The sequence below is a fragment of the Nipponia nippon genome, unplaced genomic scaffold (genome assembly GCF_047370975.1).
Source record: "Nipponia nippon isolate SJK-2023a ecotype South Korea unplaced genomic scaffold, ASM4737097v1 scaffold_18, whole genome shotgun sequence".
Taxonomy (NCBI): domain Eukaryota; kingdom Metazoa; phylum Chordata; class Aves; order Pelecaniformes; family Threskiornithidae; genus Nipponia; species Nipponia nippon.
Genome location: NW_028262334.1, coordinates 9190894 through 9212018, shown reverse-complemented (window position 1 = coordinate 9212018; position 21125 = coordinate 9190894). Strand labels below are relative to the sequence as shown.

At 37.8% G+C, this 21125-nt stretch overlaps 1 protein-coding gene across 5 annotated transcripts in view; it reads left to right on the top strand.

The window, feature by feature from the left end:
- TANGO2 (transport and golgi organization 2 homolog) overlaps positions 1 to 20864 on the top strand; it is a 44757-nt gene extending 23893 nt beyond the window's left edge. For all 5 annotated transcript variants that reach the window (XM_087754683.1, XM_087754680.1, XM_087754682.1 and 2 more), the window contains 4 exons: positions 7865 to 7935; positions 10138 to 10291; positions 12890 to 12994; positions 14158 to 20864. In XM_087754683.1, the coding sequence (XP_087610809.1) occupies positions 7865 to 7935; positions 10138 to 10291; positions 12890 to 12994; positions 14158 to 14278 (451 nt within the window). In that variant the 3' untranslated portion in view covers positions 14279 to 20864. The remainder of the gene's footprint in view (positions 1 to 7864; positions 7936 to 10137; positions 10292 to 12889; positions 12995 to 14157) is intronic.
- Positions 20865 to 21125: the final 261 nt, after the last annotated feature.

Genomic DNA, 21125 nt, shown 5'->3' with positions numbered 1-21125 from the left:
TGATGCAGAGCAATTTCTATAAGATATGTAAACTTGTCATTTTAGGAAATTAGAAGTACTCTTGAGAGAAATGTAGTATATAAATGGAAGCTACTTTTCTATGTCAATAAAAAATGTTATTGTAGTTGATGCTATTTTGTTAGGGCCATGTTACTGTTCAAAGAAAAGATTGAAGACTATTCTTAACGTGTTCTTCTGCTGTGTAACAAATAGTGATTGGCTCTGTTAGTGGTGTGAAACAGAGAGGAAACTCAAATTGAAAGTGTAAATGAAGCCCTGTTGGAGGGGTATATCAGAGCACATGATATTGCTGACTGTAGGCAGCACATTTAGAGAGATTTACAATGCTTGAGTTTTTGGGCACACATTTCAGGAAAAGAAATCCTTATCTTCTCTCTGTATTACTATGATGACAGTATGCTAGATGATACAGGTGCAGTGATGTGAGGAGGAGCACTGGAAACCACCATACGGGTTGTAAAATCTCGTTGTTTATTTCCACAGCTTTGTGTGACTCTTACTTTAAACATGCATGGGTTTTGACACTTTCAGTGTAATCTGTTTGCTTTGTGACATCTCATGATGTCAGTTTAAACTCTATTAATTTCCTTTTTTAATAAGAATACTGTGTTGGAAAAAATAGTTAGCACTTGTAGTTTTCTAATCCCTTCAGTTTATCATCATACTTACCCATTATGCTAAATGTACTTTTATGTTGAAGGTATGGCATATGGCAAACAGCACCTAGTTGGAGTCTTGTGTGGCTGCAGAATTAGCTTCTAAGAAGGCAGTGTTGCTCCTCCTCCAATTTTCACTATCGGTAGGTCTGATTAGAGAGGAGTAACGTTATCAGAAGCTGGACTGGTCTCTAAGAAAATGTCTGCTTAAGATTCAGAGCAGTTTTCCTTCTTCCTTTGTGGTAACATGTAAAGTAATAGTGAACTGCTTTTGTTGATGATCGGGATGGCATTTCTGTCTTGGGGAAACCTGTGTTTATGTCCAACGAATCTAGTTGCTACAGTTGCTCAGGCTTTCGTGGGTATCTCTCAAACTTGCGTTAGGGCTGTTGTGGCAGCATCTCGCTTGCGTTCCATGCTGCCAAGTGTGTAATACAGACTGCCCTGAACGGCGAACTGAAGTGGCAGCTTCTTGTCACTCTCCCAGCAAGTTCTGACTATCTGACGGCTTGTCAGTTAGAGCCCATATTGTTTATGTGCAATAAGATCCCCGTGTAATAGGAGTGAATCTCTTTCTCCATGAGGAATAGATGAATTGTCCCTTACAAAACAAGTCAGCTGGAGGGAGGCCTTTCATGGAAACTTTTCTGCTCTCCCCTGTGACAGGCAGTTTTCAATCCCTCCAGGGGAAATGTAGTGAAGTATGCCCTCACCTGCATTGACTAATTCGGTAATGTATTGAAAATAGAGATTATGTACTCGAATATATTCTTCATGTTCTGATCTGGAGAGTGAAGTTTGGTTAATAATAGATGTTATCCTTGATGTGATGGTGGCTAGGACTGAGTTCCAGTTGAAACTGCAGATCCTCAAAATAATGTGGTTGGAACGTGTAGGGTGGGGAATAGATATACAAATATATAATACAAAGTATGTGTTAAAAAGTGGTTTTACATATAAATTATATATAGACTGCATATATATTTTTCTTTTTTGAATATGGAAAACTACAGTTGCTTAGTTACGTGGCAACATCATTGAGGAGGTGAAAAAAGCAAACTGAAGAAAAGGTGTTTGGGAGAAGAGTTAATTGAACTGTTGATGGTGCAGGGCCTTATAAGACTAAAACACCTGAACAGTGTGACCGGTATGGTTATCAAGCCAAGGCTACGTGGGAGGGATTTGATTGCTCTCCCGAGATGAGACGTAGGGGCCTTTCCAGTGGAAAGGGGGATAGGGTCAGACTGCTGGTGTGGAAAGAACGTAGATGGGCAAGTTGTCACGATTGTTCTGTAAGCTCACTTACGTTTCTTCTCACGCATTGTCTGTCCTAATAGCACCTTCCGCAGAGTACATCTGTCCTGCTCCTTGTGACCTCCTCATGAAAATGAGGTGTCCAGGTACTTCTCTAACGTGGTCTGTACTACCACCTTTGAAATATTTCTGCATAGATACTCAGTCATTTGCAAGTCTAATGAGATGGACAGTCCAATGTCAAGAGAAGGAAAAAAGCTTCTGAAAACCTTTATATTTTATCTCTTCCCTCTGGTGTTACCTTCTGCCTGGCTCAAAAACTTAGGGCTACACCAAAGAAATGTTTAGACACTGATAAGGGTAGAGCTTTAAAGCAGACTTGGTATGCTATGAGTATCCGGCAGTATTATTTTCACCATTTTATTTGGTGATAAGTGGTATATGTACAAAAATGTTTGGGCTTTATAGGTGGTGGGAGGGTGTTTTGTTGGCTTTTAGCTTCATAACAGAAAGCTTTCTGATTAGCTCATGAACATTGAAGAAAAGAAGATTAATCTGTGAACGATACTACTCAGTTGAAACTACTGTTCAGTGTTTCAAGCTGACAATTTCATCTCTTCTCCTTTCACAAAAAATATATGTGCACGTTATTCATAAAAGAATCCAATGTCCTCGTTTGTGAAATATTCACCCTGTTAGACGATTAGAGCTCAGTGCCCAGGGAGTGATCACTTGGTGATAACCACACCCTGTCGAGCTTTACTGCCTCATTCCTTTTTGCTTTTCCTTTCTGTTTATATTTTTGTTGAATGTGACTTGGAGCCACCTTGAAGTTGAAGCAGGACAGGGTGCAGAAGGACATTGCTTATATGTCATCAGCATTAAGAAGTAATTCTGGCAAACTGCATGGCTTTCCATCTATTACTACTGAGATTTATGCTGCCTAGAATATTTCCAGGAATATTTATTATTGCTTACATTTTTGACGTAATGATGTATCTAAGAGCATAATTTTTATGTAGTTTTAGTGTCTTCTCTTTCTGCTGTCAGCTATGGCTGGGATTAAAAAAAAAAAAAGCCTGCTGGGTCCTATTGTCATCACTTTAATTGTGCCTTTATTACTTCTCCAGTGAAATTGGTGTGTATATTTGTAAAGCTGGGAGGGAAGAGAATCTGAGTCTAGGCCAGGATTTTGAGGCTATTGCTGTGATCAAGCCTACAGTGATTTTTTTCATCTTGGCTTCTGCCATTATGTTCAGTACTGAGTAACTGTAAACAGTAGGAAGAGAATAGGCAGAGTCAAATGATAAAAGAAAGAGTAGCTGACTGGCACACTGAAATGGATTTTGGAAGTGTCCCCATTTCAGAAGTCTCTTGGAAGGCTTCAGTCCTCTTTTGATAGAAGACAGCAGCAGCAGTGTTGCAGTGGAGGTAAGTGTAATAGAAAACACACATCTGGGGGAATGTGGAATGTAGAAACAATAAGATACAGATGTCCTGAATTAGTGACCCTGCAGTTTGTATGTATTCCCCATCTTTTTGTTAAACTCCAGGGGATCTTGTTACTGAATTTCTCAGTCGTAAGAATCTCAGAACAGATGCTAAATGATAATATTCTTTCACATAAAAAGCCGTTGCTAAAGGAAGTCAGTAGTGCCTACTTATTCAGCATGTGGTCTCATTTATGACAGGACTTGTCTTACAGCTGTGTTCAAGGGCTTGCTTGGGCCATTTGTCTACCTTTGCATCTAAAACTTTGTCTTTTGAGACTGCAGGTGATAACAATTGCTCTGATCTTTTCTCTTCGTAGACCTTCTACAGCAGATACTCTCTTATCAAATTGTTGAACCTGTATTTCGTGCACCAATAAAATAGTTTGTGTAATTGCTGGTGTCTTAACTGAGAAAAACCCTATAATGACCTTAATGATTTTGCTTTATTTGCTTAATACATAAAGTGCTTGTAGTATATTTATAATTGCTACTGTAGTTTTAATTTTTTTTAACGACCCACATGGTAATGTTAAAATAGGCCATTAGCAGCCAACTTTTTTTTCCTGTTTTTTAACTTTGGTTTATTTGTTCTCCCTGTGCTTAGTCATTGTCTGTATTGTATTAATTCGAACTGGATTATATTTTTCAAATATTTATATTTATTATGGATTTCACATACTTATATTTATTACGGATTATATTTTTCAAAGTACTACTTCTTGCTTTTGAGAGACAATATAAATAGTTTGCTCCATGAAACACACCAATTCAGCAACTTCAGGTGACCTAAAATACTTTACTCACACATTGCTTTTTCTGTGCCCCTGTTCATGGAAAATGCAGTCTGCCAGTGTACTCTTAGGAGTATGTGACTTCTTGTCTCCTAGCATGTGACTGGGAGCAAGAAGTCAGCCTGGTCTATTAATGACAGCTCAGCTCAATGCCCTCCTTTTTTAGCTGCCAAGGGATTCTTTCTAGCATTAGTACTAACTGTGTGCCAACTCGAAATGTACCAAGCAGAACCAGGCTTGTAGGAAGGTGTCTAACCCCAGCTGGGATAGACATGCATCATACAAGTTAACATCACTTTATGCTAACCATTAACTGGCCATAAAGATGTTATAAAGAACGCCAAGGCGAGGAAAGACCTGACATTGCTAAAATGGCCAGCTGGTCCTAACCAAACATTAATAAACAAGGACTTGAAAACAGGAGGTATAACTTCCATTCAGTTTTCAGCCTGGGTCTAGACTTCGTTTGTATAAGGCTTTGCAAGGGCCGTAACATGCTAGGAGCAAGATGATGAACATCGTCCTGTTTTCAAAGGTTTCAGTTTTTGAGTAACTGCGCTCATTCACCCAGATCTCCTCATAGAAGGTCTGTTGATCCTTTGAACTCCTGGCCTTTTTTATTCCTGTAAGGTCCCAGGCATCTCAGATATGTAGCTTAGTATTTGCAGCCAAATAAAGTATGGCTCAACTTCTCTGGCTATCTCACGTTTTTCCCTTCTCCTTGAAGACGTGGCAGAATCTAGTTAAGGGAAGAATGTGCGTGAGTCTTATATTTGAAATTTTAGAAAATTTGTAATAGCGTCCGTCTAGCTTAAAAGTAGAATATCTTGGTAATTTAACTGAAGGAGCTAGTTATAGGAAAAAGAGTCAAAGACTTCTCATATATGACTATAAAAGTAGTGTCAGGAAATATACCTGTTGCTCATTTTTTCTCATACAAATATTTCTACAGACAAGTATGCTGGCAAAAAAAGTTTGCTGAACCAGTATAATAGGTGAATATTTCATTAGAGATTTCTCCCACTCTTCCAATAATTTATTTCTAATACTTAAGCTTATTCAACAAAGGAAATGTGTGTCAGGTGAAAACAGCCGTTGTTTTTATTGCTGTGTTTACCCGCTCATGAACAAACTACCTTTTTTCGATGTAACTTTTAATTTGGAACTGGTTTGTACCTGAAGGAGTCTCAAGAAAAAGAAGGGAAGTTCGGGTTGTTACTAATAGAATTTTTTTTTCTTCCACTTGTACTTTTCAGCAGCACTTTCTCATATTAATTGAAAATGCTACATTTCTCTGCCTTAATGTGTTTAAAAATAATAACTTAAACCCCCCTTTTGTCTCAGGTTAAGAAAATACAACTCTCTTAACAGATTGCATAAATGGGTTACGCAAGTTAATCTGTGGTAGTGGAACAGAAATTTGCAGCTCAAGAAATTAAGGAAAGAAGATTCTAGTCATATCTTGTCTTCCTTCTACTTTGCTTCAGCTGCTTTTCTTATGGACTATCTAGGTATTCCCAAAGCAAATACTCCAAATGGCCTTTTGACTAATACTTTCTTTTTTTATTTGATGGATAAGAATATTTTTACTGACTCGCAAGTAATATGAGAACGCTAGCAGAGACTAGTGAAAATCTTCAGTGCGTAAGAACGAGGGCCAGAACAGGAAAGGAGTGATCAATAGTCAGCGCCCTCCTGAAACGAAAGCGTGCCAGGTGCCACGATTCTGGTGTGGGCAGATGGCTGCGGAGAGTTGGGGAGGTCAGTAAGGAGCCTTGAGATCAGCATAAGGTGAATTTGAACAAGATCTTTTATTTTCCTTATCTTTGTTTTTCTTTTCAACATTAATGTCTTTTAAGCCACTAGAGGAAAGTTCAGAAAATGCCACATTTCTTTTAACAGTAGATAAATTGTAAATTAAATAACTGAGAGCTTCCTATATGATATTTAATAATAAAAGCAACAATACACAAATACCACCTGCTATAATTACTGTCTTCTAACAATGCCAAAAAAGCTTGGACATCTTCCTGTAAGGTACCAGAAAAGTCTTATGGGTTTGGGAGGAGGAAGAGTAGTGCACAGAGGAGGAAAGACAGTTTTATTTTTGCTTTATGTGGGGTTTTTTTATTCCTCCTCTTGCCTCTTCTGACTTGTAGAATTAATAAGTTAATATTTCCCTCTTCATTTGGCTGTCTTGCAAAAGATGCTGTAGAATGTCTTTCAGAATGGCTTTTTAAGAAGAATATAAACAGCTAAATCAGGACTGTTTTGCTTGTTATTAAGGTTTGAGTAGCGGATGCTAACTTATGCAGAGCAATTTAACTTCCAGTGCATCATTAATGAGATTGCATTCTATATACTCTTATTTGCATCAAGGCACAGATATGTCTCATCTTAGGGAAAAAATGAGGAGCTGGAAATGGCTTCTTTATTGTATTATGTTTTATGCTACTCAATCCAAATTCAATCTTAACTGCAAGTTTTGTGTCTGTTTGGGTTTTTTTAATTCAAAAAGTCTATCTGCTGTCCAAGGAGCTAGAGCTTTGGGGACAAATTAAAAGCTGAATTAGTCAGAGCGTATTTGTTAGTAACTGGAATAATACTCTCGTCCACTGTGAACAAGTGAATCACTAGAGTGAAACACAGAATTGTATGATCTCATGGCTGTGTCCTGGCAAATTTAAAAAACCAACCAACCAACCAAACAAAAAAAAACCCCAAACCCACCAACTGGTAGCAATCTGAGGAATCACTATTTCATGTCAGCTGGTGGGACTGAGGGATGTTGAGAGTGAGCCATCTAATGGCAATCCATTCCCCACCCTCCATTTCCTACAAGACACACAAGGCTTATCGATGACTTTCGTGCCTTCTTTTTTCTCATCAGTTGATTTGGTATTTGCGTTGTCAGTATCAGTATGACTACTTAAAAATCTGGGCTACTCGGATATGCTGATATGATCCCTGCCACGTGAGAGTTCTTTGCAATGTTGGGAGCCGTCTTTGAACGTTATGCGAGATCCCCTGCTGAACTGTGCACAAGACAGAGCAAGTGCTGAAGCCAGTGCCTACAATTACAGAGAGAGCTTGCAAACAGTAACTACAAGTATCTGAAAACCGCCTGAAAATGCATATCTATCACTTAAAGCACCTAGCTATGCCCTGCAACATTGCCATAAGTGGGCCTAAAAATTTACTTCTGCCAGATAAACCGGGCTGCGGTAGTCAGCCTCTTAGAATGCAGTAGCGATCCAAAAGAGATGATGGGAAAATGTTACTTGCTCTGATGGACTGTCATTTCGTTTTGACGTGCCCCCTTCCCCCCAGTAACTAACTCTTCAAAACCATACAGGCTTTTGTCATTAAGCCTGGCTGCTTTCCATGCAGCAGTTCTGGGGTTTTGCTGAATTTTATTACAGTTATATTTAAAAATTATAATGGTGCTATTTGACAGTGGTACAGCTAATACAGTATTTTGAGAGAAGGAGAGTAATAGAACTCATCAATTAATCTCTGGGCTGCGGTATCATAGTAGTAACAGTGGGAGAAACATCTTGCTGGGTTTGAAGATTGCATGAAATTAGAGCATAATCAAATATAGAAGCTGATGGTTTTTCAAGGAGGAATTCTTATTTATATTTTTCAGTACCACCAAAGGAGATGTAATTTGCTACTATGGAAACAAAGGAGAACCAGAACCTGTTTTCCTAAATCCTGGTAGGTTTTCTTCAGAAAGGTCTGAATATTACTGTTTGTTATTTTAAAGGAGTCAGAATGTAGCTGTATTGCTCTAGTAATTTAGCTATTTAGGCATTGTCTTCACTAAGTGTTTTTTTTTTCTTGCATTCTTTAAAAAAAAAAAAAAAGTCCTTAAATTCATTTGAGTGTTTGCTAGTAAATTTCAGTAAAGAATCACTGGTTCATTAAAAGCTTCTGTCCATGTCAGTGCAGCCACCTGCACGGCGATGAGTGGGATGCTCCTTTGGTAACCACGGCTGAAGGACAGGACTCTGTCTTGAGGAATGGAGTCTTTAAAGGTTCATGGACTTGACCCTGACTCTCCTTACCCAGCAGGGTTAAGGGCATAGTGTGACTGTGCTCCCCTAGGGACAGAGCTGGCTTTAAAACAAAAACAAAAAAAAACCAACAACAACCAAAAAACCCCACCCAAACCCCCACTTTTATCTGTCTTATCAGGTGGATTGATTTAAAATACCTAAAATCCAGCCAGCTACATAGAACAATACTCCAGAATTCATCACCAGAAAGCCAGTTTAAATGGACAAGGACACATGGAAGGCTCTGAGCAGTGTAGCTGGCTGATAGCAGTTAATGACGGTGGCTTATTTTGCCTGCTTAGGTTAATGGTCAAAACGTTGCTGCCAGTAGGCAAATAGTTACTGTAGCAATTACAGCACAAACTCTTGGAAACAGCTGTTGGATTTTGTACAGCTAAAAGCACAAAACGGGTTTTAATGCAAACATTAAAAAAAAAAAAAAATCTGCCTACTTGTTGTAAGGAGAAACTGAGTCCCAAATCTTAGGTATCTGCAGACTGTGGCAAAAGTAGTTGTGGTCTCCCTGCTTCAACAACAGATTCCTTTTCTATGGACGTGGCTGCCTTTAGGGAGAGCCAAGGTTTGGTAATCTTTGTGCTTATTCGTTTGGATTGTGGTGAGAACTATAGGATACCTCTAAAGAGAAAGATCCTTCTTGCCATCAAATGTTCTTTGCTGTGTTTTTCAAGAGTAAAATCAGAGGCACAAGTAAATTACGATTAATATAGCTAAACTGGAAAAGACTAGACTGCAAAAATGGTATAATTGTGTTCTACCTTTTTCATAATTTAGCAAACCAGAGGTTAAAAGTAACTGCTGCAAATATGGATTAGAGTAAAACTGTGAGTGCTTAAGCACAGCCTAGTGTAAGATGCATGCCTGCTGTAGTCTCCTGTTTAGGAACGGGGAGTGTGTTCTATAGTGCGCCTGCAGGTAAAGATTAGCTCGGGAATCACTTAAATTGTATTCAGATTTGTGAAACCTGTAATGACAACTGTGAATCAGCAGAATACCCTTTCCAATTAAATCGATGCCTGCCCGTCCCTCCCTCAAACATTAGTTGGTAAGTATGTAGATACCATGCAGCTAAAAGTGGTCCACAGGGACTGTGGACTAACTTGATTGTTACTGCTTTTAAATCTTAAACTTGCTACATAACCTCCTTATTACAGATGTCATTAATTTCATGACATGTAAAGCTTGAAGGATTAAAGTTGCTTTACAGAAATAAACTCAACAATATCGTGATTATGAGTTATTTTGTGCTTAGGCTATGTGATACCCTAATGTTTCTATTAGTGTTGTGTTCTGGAGGCAAAAAAAGGCTTTGATATTTCACCTGATTTCACACCACAGTGCACATTGTGTTAATAACAGTGCTGAGAAATCTCACATTCAGCTAATTTTAGTAAACTTAAAACACCCACTTCAGAGCAGCATTGCTTTGGGGGATTTTGTGGTTATGTGTTGTTTTTTTGGGTTTTTCCCCCTAATAAAACAGTCAGAAGTAGTGCTCCAGAAGAGGTGCTGAGAAATGGTTAGGTTATTTTATTATGAGTTACACACCTAGGAGACTCACTCTTGCTATCTGAAGGAGTGTTGCATTTAATTTATCACGATATGCACCTTTGATACGTAGTTTAATGACCTCACTTATTTTTGAAGCAAAATGAAAAATGGCAATAGGATGAATGAGCAAATTATCATAAGAGATTCATGATGAATTTGCTGATAGCATTTGTTTCTGTCCCTCAGACTGTGTGGGATAAGGTAATTATGAAGTTATTTTTTGTATAGTACATAATTTCATTTTCTGTGCTCCAGAGCTTAATAAGTTCTTTGGGCTTTTTTTTATGCATAGGAATATATGGATTGAGTAATTCTTTGTTGGATACACCGTGGAAGAAACTTCAGTATGGGAAGCAGCTTTTCACAGAAGTGGTCAAGAGAAGTCAAGACCTTACCAAAGAAGACTTGGTGCAGGAGCTTCTTAGAGTGATGAATAATCAAGAGCCGTAAGAACACGATAGCCAGAGTTTCCTCAAAACGCGACATGACCAGCTTAAAAATTTCATGTAGAAACTATTTTGACAGAAAAGAAACTTCTGCCGTATATTAATTGACTAAAGCTGGGTGGTGAAAGGCAAAAGTAGTGTTCTTTCTCTCCACAGAGACTGACTTTCAACAATATTGATTTTTAAGCAGCAGACACAGTAAACGTTATTACTGCAGTCTTAGTACTCATAGACTGTACGCTGATTTCTCTGTGCCCTTTTCTTTTAAAGACTGCGCTTCTCTTAGTAAGGGTAATGAGTGCAAGACAAGGGATGTGCAAGTTGCTTGCTGTAAGCTTTGTGGCAGCTCTCTGTAGGGTAAGGTTCAGTTTCTTACTGCACACGAGTAAGCACTTGTTTATATGAGCAGGTTTGTGTTAGTAGCTGCTCGCTAGTCTGTATTGCTACCCAGAGCAGACACAGAGGGTGGAGAAGCAAGCTATTTTTGAAGTAGAACCAGCTGCTTTCCTCAAAAGTGCAATTATTTTAGAGGGGGAGGGGATACGGGAGTATTTGCACAGTCCTCTGGTTAAGGAAGTTCCCAAGAGATGAGTTTGAGTATCGAAGTAAGGTTCCTGCGCTCACTGCTGGCTACACAGCGGACCTGAGCCCGTAAGCTAGGTGTTTACAAGTAAAGGAAATTGATGGCATTTAAATGCCCAGACGTGGAGCAGGGTAAAGGAGGTGCTGTGGTCTAAATTGATGTCATTGCTCACTGTCCAGTAACTTTTGTGTTTAGCCTGATTTTTACCTGTCTAGGGAGTGATTTGTTTTGAAGCAACGCTGTTTCTGGTATACAGATCCAGTTTCCTAAATTTATCAGTCAGTTTTAATGCCAACATTCATGTCTGTGGCATTTTTCAGTGGGTCAAAATAAATGTTTACGTAAGAAGTCAGACATCTGAGCAATGAGGAGTAATTGGGCAGTCTGCTAAGCTGTCTTAATTACTTTTTTCATCTGATATCAGATCAAGTGATTTTTCAAAAAATTGTTATACTTTACTTTTTACTAGTAAAAAGACAAAGGTATAAGACAATACAGTCCAAATGATCTTCCCTTAATGTTCAGTAATTCAGTATGATCTCATCTGAAATCATCTGACTATAAAATGGAAATATTTACTTACAAAAAGCAATATTTAAAACTAAGACTGTAATCTTTCCAAAGCACACTTCAAGATGAAATGATCTTTTCATAATAAATATGAACACATGGATACGCACTAGCTTTGAACTTTCTTAAAATATCTTATTGTGTATTACTTTATGATCGCTTTGTGTGCGTTACAGGAATTAAGTGGGTCCAATGGTTGGTGGTGGAGTATGGGATAGAAGCCTGTTCTCAGGGGCTGAAGCGCCCTGCTATGTGCCTTCTCTGTTACGTCGTGGTATGCTCCAGCCACGTGCCCAGTACAGGAGCGAGAAGAGCTTAGTTGCTCTATTCACACTAGAATTGCGCCTATTCTTGCTTCTCCCTGAAACGCCCACAGGTCCTCTTCACCACCACAACAACAAAGAAAATGATCCCAGTTAGATGTAAAGGTCAGTTACAGTATAACAAATTGCACAGTCTCCTCTGCAGATCAGGATGAGCTCTGAAAATGGGGCTGAATTCATCAGTCTGTTCTGCCCTCTTCCCCAACATTCACTGTACAGCCGATAGGCTGCTGAATTGTTATTATTTTATAGGTACTACTGGGTCTGTGCTAGGAGGCAGAAATGGGGTTATTTCTTGAAGATGGAAGAAGCTGGAAAATCAAACACAAAAACCTGCTGCTATAATAGTTAAATTGGACTTTGATTAAAAAAAATTTGAATCTTTAATTATTGAAATAGGAAGCTGTATTTACGGCTAGCATTTGAGAATATGTTCTGGTGACCTGAATGGAAAGCCAGGGATGTAGGGTTGCTGCAGTAACCGTTGTGACCTTAGCATCTCTTCTGTGAGATGCTGATACTTGTTTAATTACAACAAATGAAGCTTGATGTGCTTTATAATAAAATTATGTTTCTAAACATCTTTGAAGCTTCGATAGGAATATATGTCAAAAATTTGGGCACAAGCTCACCTTGTCCTCTGCTGCATCTTCACAAATTTTATTTTAAGGATTGTCCTAGGTATTTTCCAGGTATTCCAAGCAAGATCAAAGGAAGCAGAAAGGTCCGTCTTCGACACAAAAAGAACTCCTGGATTCTAACTGGAAAAATGCTGGTTTATTGATGTGCCTCAAATTACTTGATCATTAAGGTTTTAATTGAAACTAAAATACGGAAAGACAGACAAAGAATAACAAGGAAAGTGAGAAACTTGTCAAGATATGAAAAAGTGAGACAAAAGTTCAAGGCCTTGGAAGAATTTCTATGGGAAAGAGCTTACAAGCTGTTTTATCTTTGGTTTTCCTCGTACTTTAGTTTTAAACACAATTCACACTTTTGTACTTTTTGAAAAGTGATTGTTATTTATCAACCACTTGGTCAACACAGCTTGGTTCAAGAGGAATGAATGTGTTAATATTGGAGAATTAATTTTTTTTTAATTACTTTACTACTTTTTTTCAGTCAATTACCAGACCCTGCGATTGAAGACCAAGGGAAGGATTATATACGCCCTATGTTGAACAAGTATGCAGCTGTATGTGTTCGTTGCCCAGGTTATGGAACCAGGTAAAAAATTCATAGTTGGAAATAGATGTGTACTGGATCAAAGCACATCTCAAACCAAAATTATGCTGCTGTCAGTTTTAACTCTGTAGTGACTACTTTAAATTTGTTCAGATATTAATCAAGTGTAATTGGGTAAAGTATTTCCTTGCTCGGCATTTCCTTGCTCAGTATTCTGATGTCTTAGACTTGCTCCTGATGAGCATTTTAAGCACACATTATGGTTCATCTTTGGTGGGGAGTGTGACACAGCTTCAGTTCGTCCAAGACAAGATAGTACAGTTCTCCTGGTTCCCCAGCGTAGTAGCAGATCTGACCACCTCCAATTTTGATCTTATCAAAACATGAAAAGCTTTGAAATCGTGTTTTTAGCAGAAAACCCCAATTATCTTGTATATCTGAGGAACTGCAGAACGTATTTCTCTTCCAAGAGCAAGAATAGTTTAGTCTGTATAGCTAGTTAGAGGTTTCTTTAGGCATGCCATTGTAATATGTAGCTGCTATTTTCATACATTAAAAACCTATTACTCTTGTTCAAAAGAACAGGTATTTCCCCTTCTCCCCTAACTGATGCTGCTGCTCTTACTGAGGTATTCTCACTTTCTGCTCAGACTGTTCTACCAAAGATGCAAGAAGAATAGAATAATGCAATGCATCTTGCGTTTAATCCTCGATGGGACAAAATTATAGGTGAACCCTGTTGCTGTTGGTAGGGAATTCCTTCTCTAAAAGACTGCCAACAGTTTTGTCAGATTGGTCTCTGGCGTAGTCAGCCATCGCATTTCCACTGTAGAGATGTAAATTGATAAGCAGAGAACACTCACTTCTGTTTAAGTTTTTTAAATTGGTATTCTGAGAAAGAAACCACTGAGTATCTGATCTATGTCTATCTATATCTGATCTATATCTCTATAAACTCTATAATCTGATCTATCTGTCTCTATAAACCGAGTATCAGTCGCTGCAAGTGCAACAGGGAATCAGAGCAGTGGAGTGACGGGAGAAGGGCCTATTTGAACTTGTCGGGATGATTTCTGCCCTGCTAGTGTGGTGATGATGTGGTCAAGAAAAAAATATCAGCTAAAACCCTTGGGGATGAGGGATGGGACCCTGCAAATTTATATAACGGGCACAAGGCTTAACCCCCTACCCTTCTGTTGTTTCAGGACTAACACAGTCATCCTCATTGATTCAGAAGGACGGGTTACTTTCACAGAGCGCAACATGATCAATGCAGATGTCAACCAGTGGAAAACAAGCACCTATGAATTCAAACTGCACACTTAACAACTTTCCATTTGAATGGTTTGTAATAAAAGCAATGAGAGAACAAGCCATTAAGCTCTAGTAAATGTTTTGTGCCAGCCTCCACAAGCTAAAAATAGCAAGGAAAGCAAAAGTTTAAATAAACTGGTAGCATACCCTATCAGGCTCACAAATCCTCTGATTAAAACCGAAAGAAGAAACTGTTTTTACATCAAGTAGCAACTTGTAATCAGAAATAAATTTTTAAATATCACCCTGCCTCCAGGGCAGGCCATTTTTGCCCAAGACAAAGTCATTGCTTTTCTGTGGGTGTTTAGTTTTTCTTTTTCTTTTTTTTTTTTTTTAATTATGTTTTAAGTAGACTGTTAAACATGTTTCCACTTCAGAGGAGGGGAAGCACTTGCTGCTTTTATTGTTCTACCTGAAGGTTTTACCACACTTTGCTTTCCCTTCAACATATGCTTTTAAGATTGTATAGCTGATGCCAATGTGCATTAAACGAATGTATGTTATCTTTGTGTTATTAACTGCTTTAGCGTTTAAACTTTTCAGCAGTGCCATGGTGCAATGTTCTGCCTAGGGAGGGCAGAGCAGGGGGGATTCTTTACATTTGTTTTCCTACAGATAGTACAGCAATATATCTTATTTCTAAACTTGATTTAAGAGTAGATAGGAAATTAAGTTCAGTCTCTGTTCAGCTTTACTCAGTAGAAACTAAAAAAATCATGGGAGCAGACTTGCTTGTCTTTGACCGGAATAAAATCATGTGTATTGCAACATCTTGTTTCCTGATAGCCTAATTAGCAATACTGTTCTTCTTCTCTTCTTCCCCAGCAGGCAGGTAAGGAATAAGTATCTGTTTGCAAACAGAAGCTGAATATGAGGTTTACATATATCAGCTGGTTTATACATGTGCAATTTTGGCTTCATTTCTTTATTGTTATAATATGTCAAAACCTGGAGTGACTGCTTATAGATTTTTAGTAAAAACAGCTATTTGTTTTAAGGTGACATTATTGCAGCCTTTACATTGCTGAAAAAGTTGGGTAATAAGATGCGCTTCATATGTTCTAACATCTGTGAATTAAAAAGCTATTTAAATGCACACTTTTTTCAATTATTCAGTGCCAGTGTAGGTGATAGAAGGTTCTAGCTAATATCAAGATATTTTAAAACCCTACGTTATCTTGCTGCTACTGGTGTTCTGTTTTGACTTGCTTTGAATGCTGAATATTAAGTTAGTAATGGATCACTGCTATTTTTTCTCTATATATGCTGAATGTATTCTTTTTAAAAGCCCCTGATTATTAATTGTTACAAAGTAGCAAGATTTCTGATGCTATTTACAAAGATGTGCAACTATTCTTCTGTACTCAGGCTTTCTCAGGTGCATGTGTGTGTGTGTGTGTGTGCCTGCCTGTAAGGGAGGAAGCAGTAGATTAGACTTGCCGTTGAGGTGAAATACTGTGAGAGGCCATTCCCAGACTTCTAATTGCCAGGAGATGCTAAAGCAGCATTTAGTCAGGTATTTCCTTTGTATTTGCGTATTTAAATAGCTGTAGGTAGCAGGACTGCTTGCGTGACCAGTCACAGGTTGTTCATTCAGTACTATATAAATGACTTTTTGACCACCTTGACTGCAAGACGATGAATACAGTCTTGTCAGGTTGTACGGGGTTTCAAACTCGGAGCCTTCCAGACTGTGTTTCTGAGCTGTGGGAAATGGTTAGCCCTTTTTTATTTTTTGATGGCTGTTTAAACCATATATTTGTATGAATAAAAATGTTATCGTTATTTTTAGATGCAAAGAAATAGCCATAGCTTCTTAAATTTGAATTTGACAAGTGCATATTTAAAAACAAAACTTGGCTTCAATGGCTTGCTCTTACTGAGTGTTTGCGTATCAAACTTTTTTGTATCTTAAGAAAAAAATTGCCAGTGTACATTTGAACAAGACATTACCTTTGAAGTCATTACCTGAATGGCAAGCAAAATGCTTGCATGCCGTTTCTTGCTAAAAGCATTTATAAGCTTTAGTTTTTATAGTAGCTCTGTAATAATGAAAACTTATTCTTATTTTTATGTGTAGGCAAAAGAAAAGCAAGTCAGCTTAGACGTAAAACCAGATGATAGTAGTGTATTTTGCTTTGCTTGAATCAAAATTCTAAATCTGGGATTTGCTTTTTCTGACAATTAAAATAAAACGAACGGTAAAGAATCGAAACCTCTAATGTTAGTTTTTATTATGTCAGAATAGTTAATAAAGTGAGCTTTTTTAACTTCTTTTGAAGCTTATGAGAGTGTTGCCATTGGCTTCAGTAGAAACAGGATCAGGACTGCAGTGCAGGTATCAGCAAATGGTGCTTGTCCATAGAAACGATCAGGTATTCATGAAGTGCATCATTTACTGTGTGCTAATTATATTTGCAATGGAAATATAATTCCACTGGGAAAAGTAAACTGTAGTTAAATTTAACAAAGACAGTATTTTATTTTTATAAAACTATTTTTTAAAAAGAAAAGGGAGTTTAAATATCAGTTTTAAAGGATATAAAGGAAAAAAGTGTACACAGTAAAATGCCATGCAATAGTTTCCTAGGTTTGCTTAGATATAACATCTTTTCAAAGTCATAAATTTGCAAGAGATTTTTGTTCCCTGTCTTTTTTCTATCAAAATGATAGTGGGAGAAATTTTAAAATACCTGTAAAAACTCAATTATATTTTTTTGCTTAAAATTGTTTCGTAATTGTTGTTCACCTGTGTGCTCAAAACTAGAATCAGAATAAAGTCGATCTGGTGACCAGTCTTTGTCAACATTAATAGATTGTGCACTTTTGCGCATATGTTTATGTTAATTTGTCTGTAACGTTGCGTGATAAGATGAATAAAATCTTTCATGAGGTATTAGAAATGAAAGACCTTTTAAGTTCAGTCTATTTCTAGTACTTAATTCCTTTTTAAGAGGGCTGTATTTTTCTGGGGGTTTTGTTTGGTTTGTGTTGTGTGTGGTGGTGTGTTTAATTCTGTGCTGTTGCATGGTTATACTTGTCTTATCCAGGTAAGAAATTGGAAAATATTTCTTTAAAGCTAATAATGCAGGTTTGGGGCATTTTGCTTTGTTTTTCAGGTTAGTAAACAGAATGTATTGACTGGAATGTTCCCAGACCAAGTGTCACAGTAATCAGTTCTCTGAAATACCCTCCAGCTTCTGGCAACCAGTGTGTGCCCACCACCTCCCCTCCCAAAAGCGAATGTCCTCTTTTTGCTAGCCCTGGCTCTCTTCCTCTCCAAGCACAGCACAATCGGGTAGAAAACAGAAAGGTTCTCAAATACTGGATGTCGGAAACAATGTCTTGAGCATCCCTCTTCCTGCCATGACCTCGGGGTACTTGGCATCTGCTTTCTCCCTTGCAGACAGGAGTGGATCCTTCAAATCTTAATACCAGAATGTGCCAAGCAAGCCCTTAAAGGAAGGGGGACTGGCATACTCTTGCCTGTAAAATGGTGGAGCCATCTCAGAGCCAGTTTTAGCTTTACAAGCAGTGACCTTTTCAAACTGACAGTCACTTTGAGAAGACAGGCAACTGGCATTGTCGTTGTTAAGGTGGGAACCCAAATGAAATATAGGGGAATTCCTAAATTCTGCGAAAAGAAAAGCTTTATTAACTCACAAGCCTCTAAAGTTGTCGCTGCCGATTCTTGTCTATGCAACAAGATAAATTTGGTCTGGATTGCTGGCCTTGAAATTAGGTGGCTGCATCAAATGTTTGTGGCACGAGAAGTTATTAATTATTGGGGACTTTGAAAATTAGTATAATGATAAATATATGTTAAAAGTACTTTGAGGGGCTCAGGTTCCCCCCCAAAATGGAAATAATCGCAGCAGAGATACAGTACAGATAATGCGAAGGAAAGAGCAAAACCAGTGCTTCCTTGGTGAAAAGCCAGAGCCTCACAAAATGCTACTGAAGGATGAGAATCCAGGTTCACTGTGGGAAAAGTCTGGATCTTGGGCAGACCTGAGACTCTGTTACGCTAAGTTGAGGCTACCTTAATGTTCTGCCGCACCTGGATGTCGCGATGGGGATATAATCGTCTCATCTCCCTGTTATCAGTAGCTGTAATTAAATACACTCTTAACAGACCAAAGAATGAATTAGGCCTTTGGAGGTCCTCAGTATGTTCAAAGCTTAACTGATATTTATTGTTAGACATGAAATATACCAAACTAAGTATTAAGACAGAATATTGATAAGACCTGGAATACTGTTTTCATATTATCGTAAGGAAATGTCATTTCAAAATGAATTGATGAAATACTAAGCAGTAATAAGGCAATACTTAAAGCATCTTACATTTCAAATTCAGCTTGAAGAACTTTAAATAATGCACATTTATGGCTTAGCAAGCATCCCTATTTATATGGAATATTAGCTACTAGGAATTAGATTTATATCAGAGTTATGTAATAGAACATTGCTAATGTTCTTCACCTGGTTCGTTTTCTGCAGAGAAGTCTTGTTGACAGCTACTGAGGATTGAGGAAATAGTCTTGACTTCGTGAAAATAGAATCTGTGTTGTAATCAACTGGAAAGGCAATAGAATAAACTGAGAATTACATAAGCCATCAGGATGACTCATGCTGTGAAGTGTAAGTTAAGGTGAACAGAGTGAAGAAAATGTTGAATCTATAAAGTAACTATCTCTAGAACATCCTGTATCAAGAACTGAGAACCTGAATGAAAAAGCAGCATCGAAGTACTCAAAATTACCATATCTTTTAAAACAGAAGACGCAAGGACTGAACTTAGGATCATAGATGAGGGAGAAAAATAATACTTAATGTAAACTTTCCTATTAGGTAGGATAGGCAAGAATTACAATCTGTTTAAGTCATATGCCACATGAATGAGAGAAAAGCAGTTTCTCTGCTGATTCGCATTAAATTGTGGTGTCTTTGTACTAGACAGAGAAATGGAGAAAAACAAATACAAACTAAAAACAGATCAGAAGTTGGAGAAATGAAGTGGAGGAGAAGGCCATATTTAGTAGAGAACAAATACAATGAAGAAAATCCGTTACGCTGAAAGATGTTCTGAAGATTATCTGCAAAAGCTTGAATGCAAAAGGAGTGGCTATTTTACAAGTAGACAAAGATGGACAGTGTAGCTTTAAGATGTCGGGGCTACATCAGGAATATTTACTGGTGCTCTATTGAGACCTTTATTCTAAACATGAAGTATTGTGTGGCCTGATCAAGCTACTGATTATATAGAGAGATATAAAAATATACTAGATTTATAAATTGTATATAAAATATATATTTACAAAGAATTTGGTGGATAATTCAGATTCATCATCAGAATGGAATAGCTGTTCTAATATAACTTCCATCCAACCATGCCAAAAAGGTCACTCTACATAGAGAGTTCTGTAATGTATTGCTAAAGAGTGTGTGTTTTTAAAAGTGGTTACAACACAAAGGTAAAATAGACAGCAAGTAGGACTGCGAAGTTGAAGAATACTTGATGGTGACTTGAATGGAGGCATTAGGTTTAACAGGTGAGTAAAACAAAATAACCTCCATATTCTGAATATCTTTGCCAAAACGGCACCTTTTTCAGCATGTGTTTCATTTCCATCTCATTCTGTGATTGATCTTATTTTCTTTCTTTGTGTCTTTACTAAATATCAGCTTGAATGATCACATTACTTATTAAAACTTTGGTAGTTGCATTATTAAATATTTGTCTCAACAGCCAAAGCCTTGATTTTTTTTTTTTCCTAAAAACATTATAAAAATGCACGTGAAGTCCTGATCTCTCTCCTGAAGAGTTTGAGTTGGAAACGGCTTTCAGTGATGTATTCTTTTGATCCAAAAAGCCACCCAAAACCAACCAACCAACCAAAACCCAAAAAACCCCACCAAACCCCAAACCAGAACAACCACCCTGCACACAGATGATAAAGCTTCCACTGAAGCTATGATTGTTACACAGGTATGGGATTTGAACTTCTTTAAATCATTTTGAGTAGCATAGAAGTAATTGTTATGAAAAGAATGTATTCTGCATAAATTATTATCTATGAAAATTAATATGAAATGTAATGATGCTACTGTATGCTTGGTCTCTGCAATTACAATTATCTAATAGTAACTTAAGAAAGAATTTAAACGAATGTATCAGCTGGCCTTTATGTGAGCACTTAGAAGCATATTTAGTCCTCATTTGACTTGTTCTGAATTAATGGGACTTCAGCACGCTCTTGATAATCATTATATGCTTAAATATTCTCAGTAAAACGTTCTGGAAGTGAGCTGGTTTTATGAAACTTTATTTTATGAGCTTGTTCTTTTTGTGGCCTCTGAGAAACGACGGTGCCTGCTAATGCAGTAAGGGGCTTTCCGAGCTTGCCTCGGGTGCCAGAGGAAGAGTTGCAGTGGATCGCATCTGACGTGCCAGCCCTCGCAGGCACAGAGCCAGCCTTGGTCCGTACCTCAGCAGACTGTAAACACATTGATTGCTTCTGTTCGCTGGAGGAAACCACGTCACTTTTCAGACATTAATTAAGATAGATTAAATAATAAAGTGGAGAATATGTGAGGCCAGTAGTGTCTCTTCTTGTGGTACAACATTATAATTAGTATTCAATAATTGAGGCTTTTGCTTCTCCTTAAAAGAACGTGCTCTTCCAAGAAGGTGGTGAATGAGAAAGCTAGGGATTTTTCTCTCCCTGTTTAGCTCTGCTGTGAATAGCTACTGGAAATAACCAGAGAGCCACGGTCTCGGTCAAATGCATTTATCCATCTCATGTTTGTCAGGCCTCGGTTGAATGGCTGCCATTCAGAGAGGAATTAACTGTCC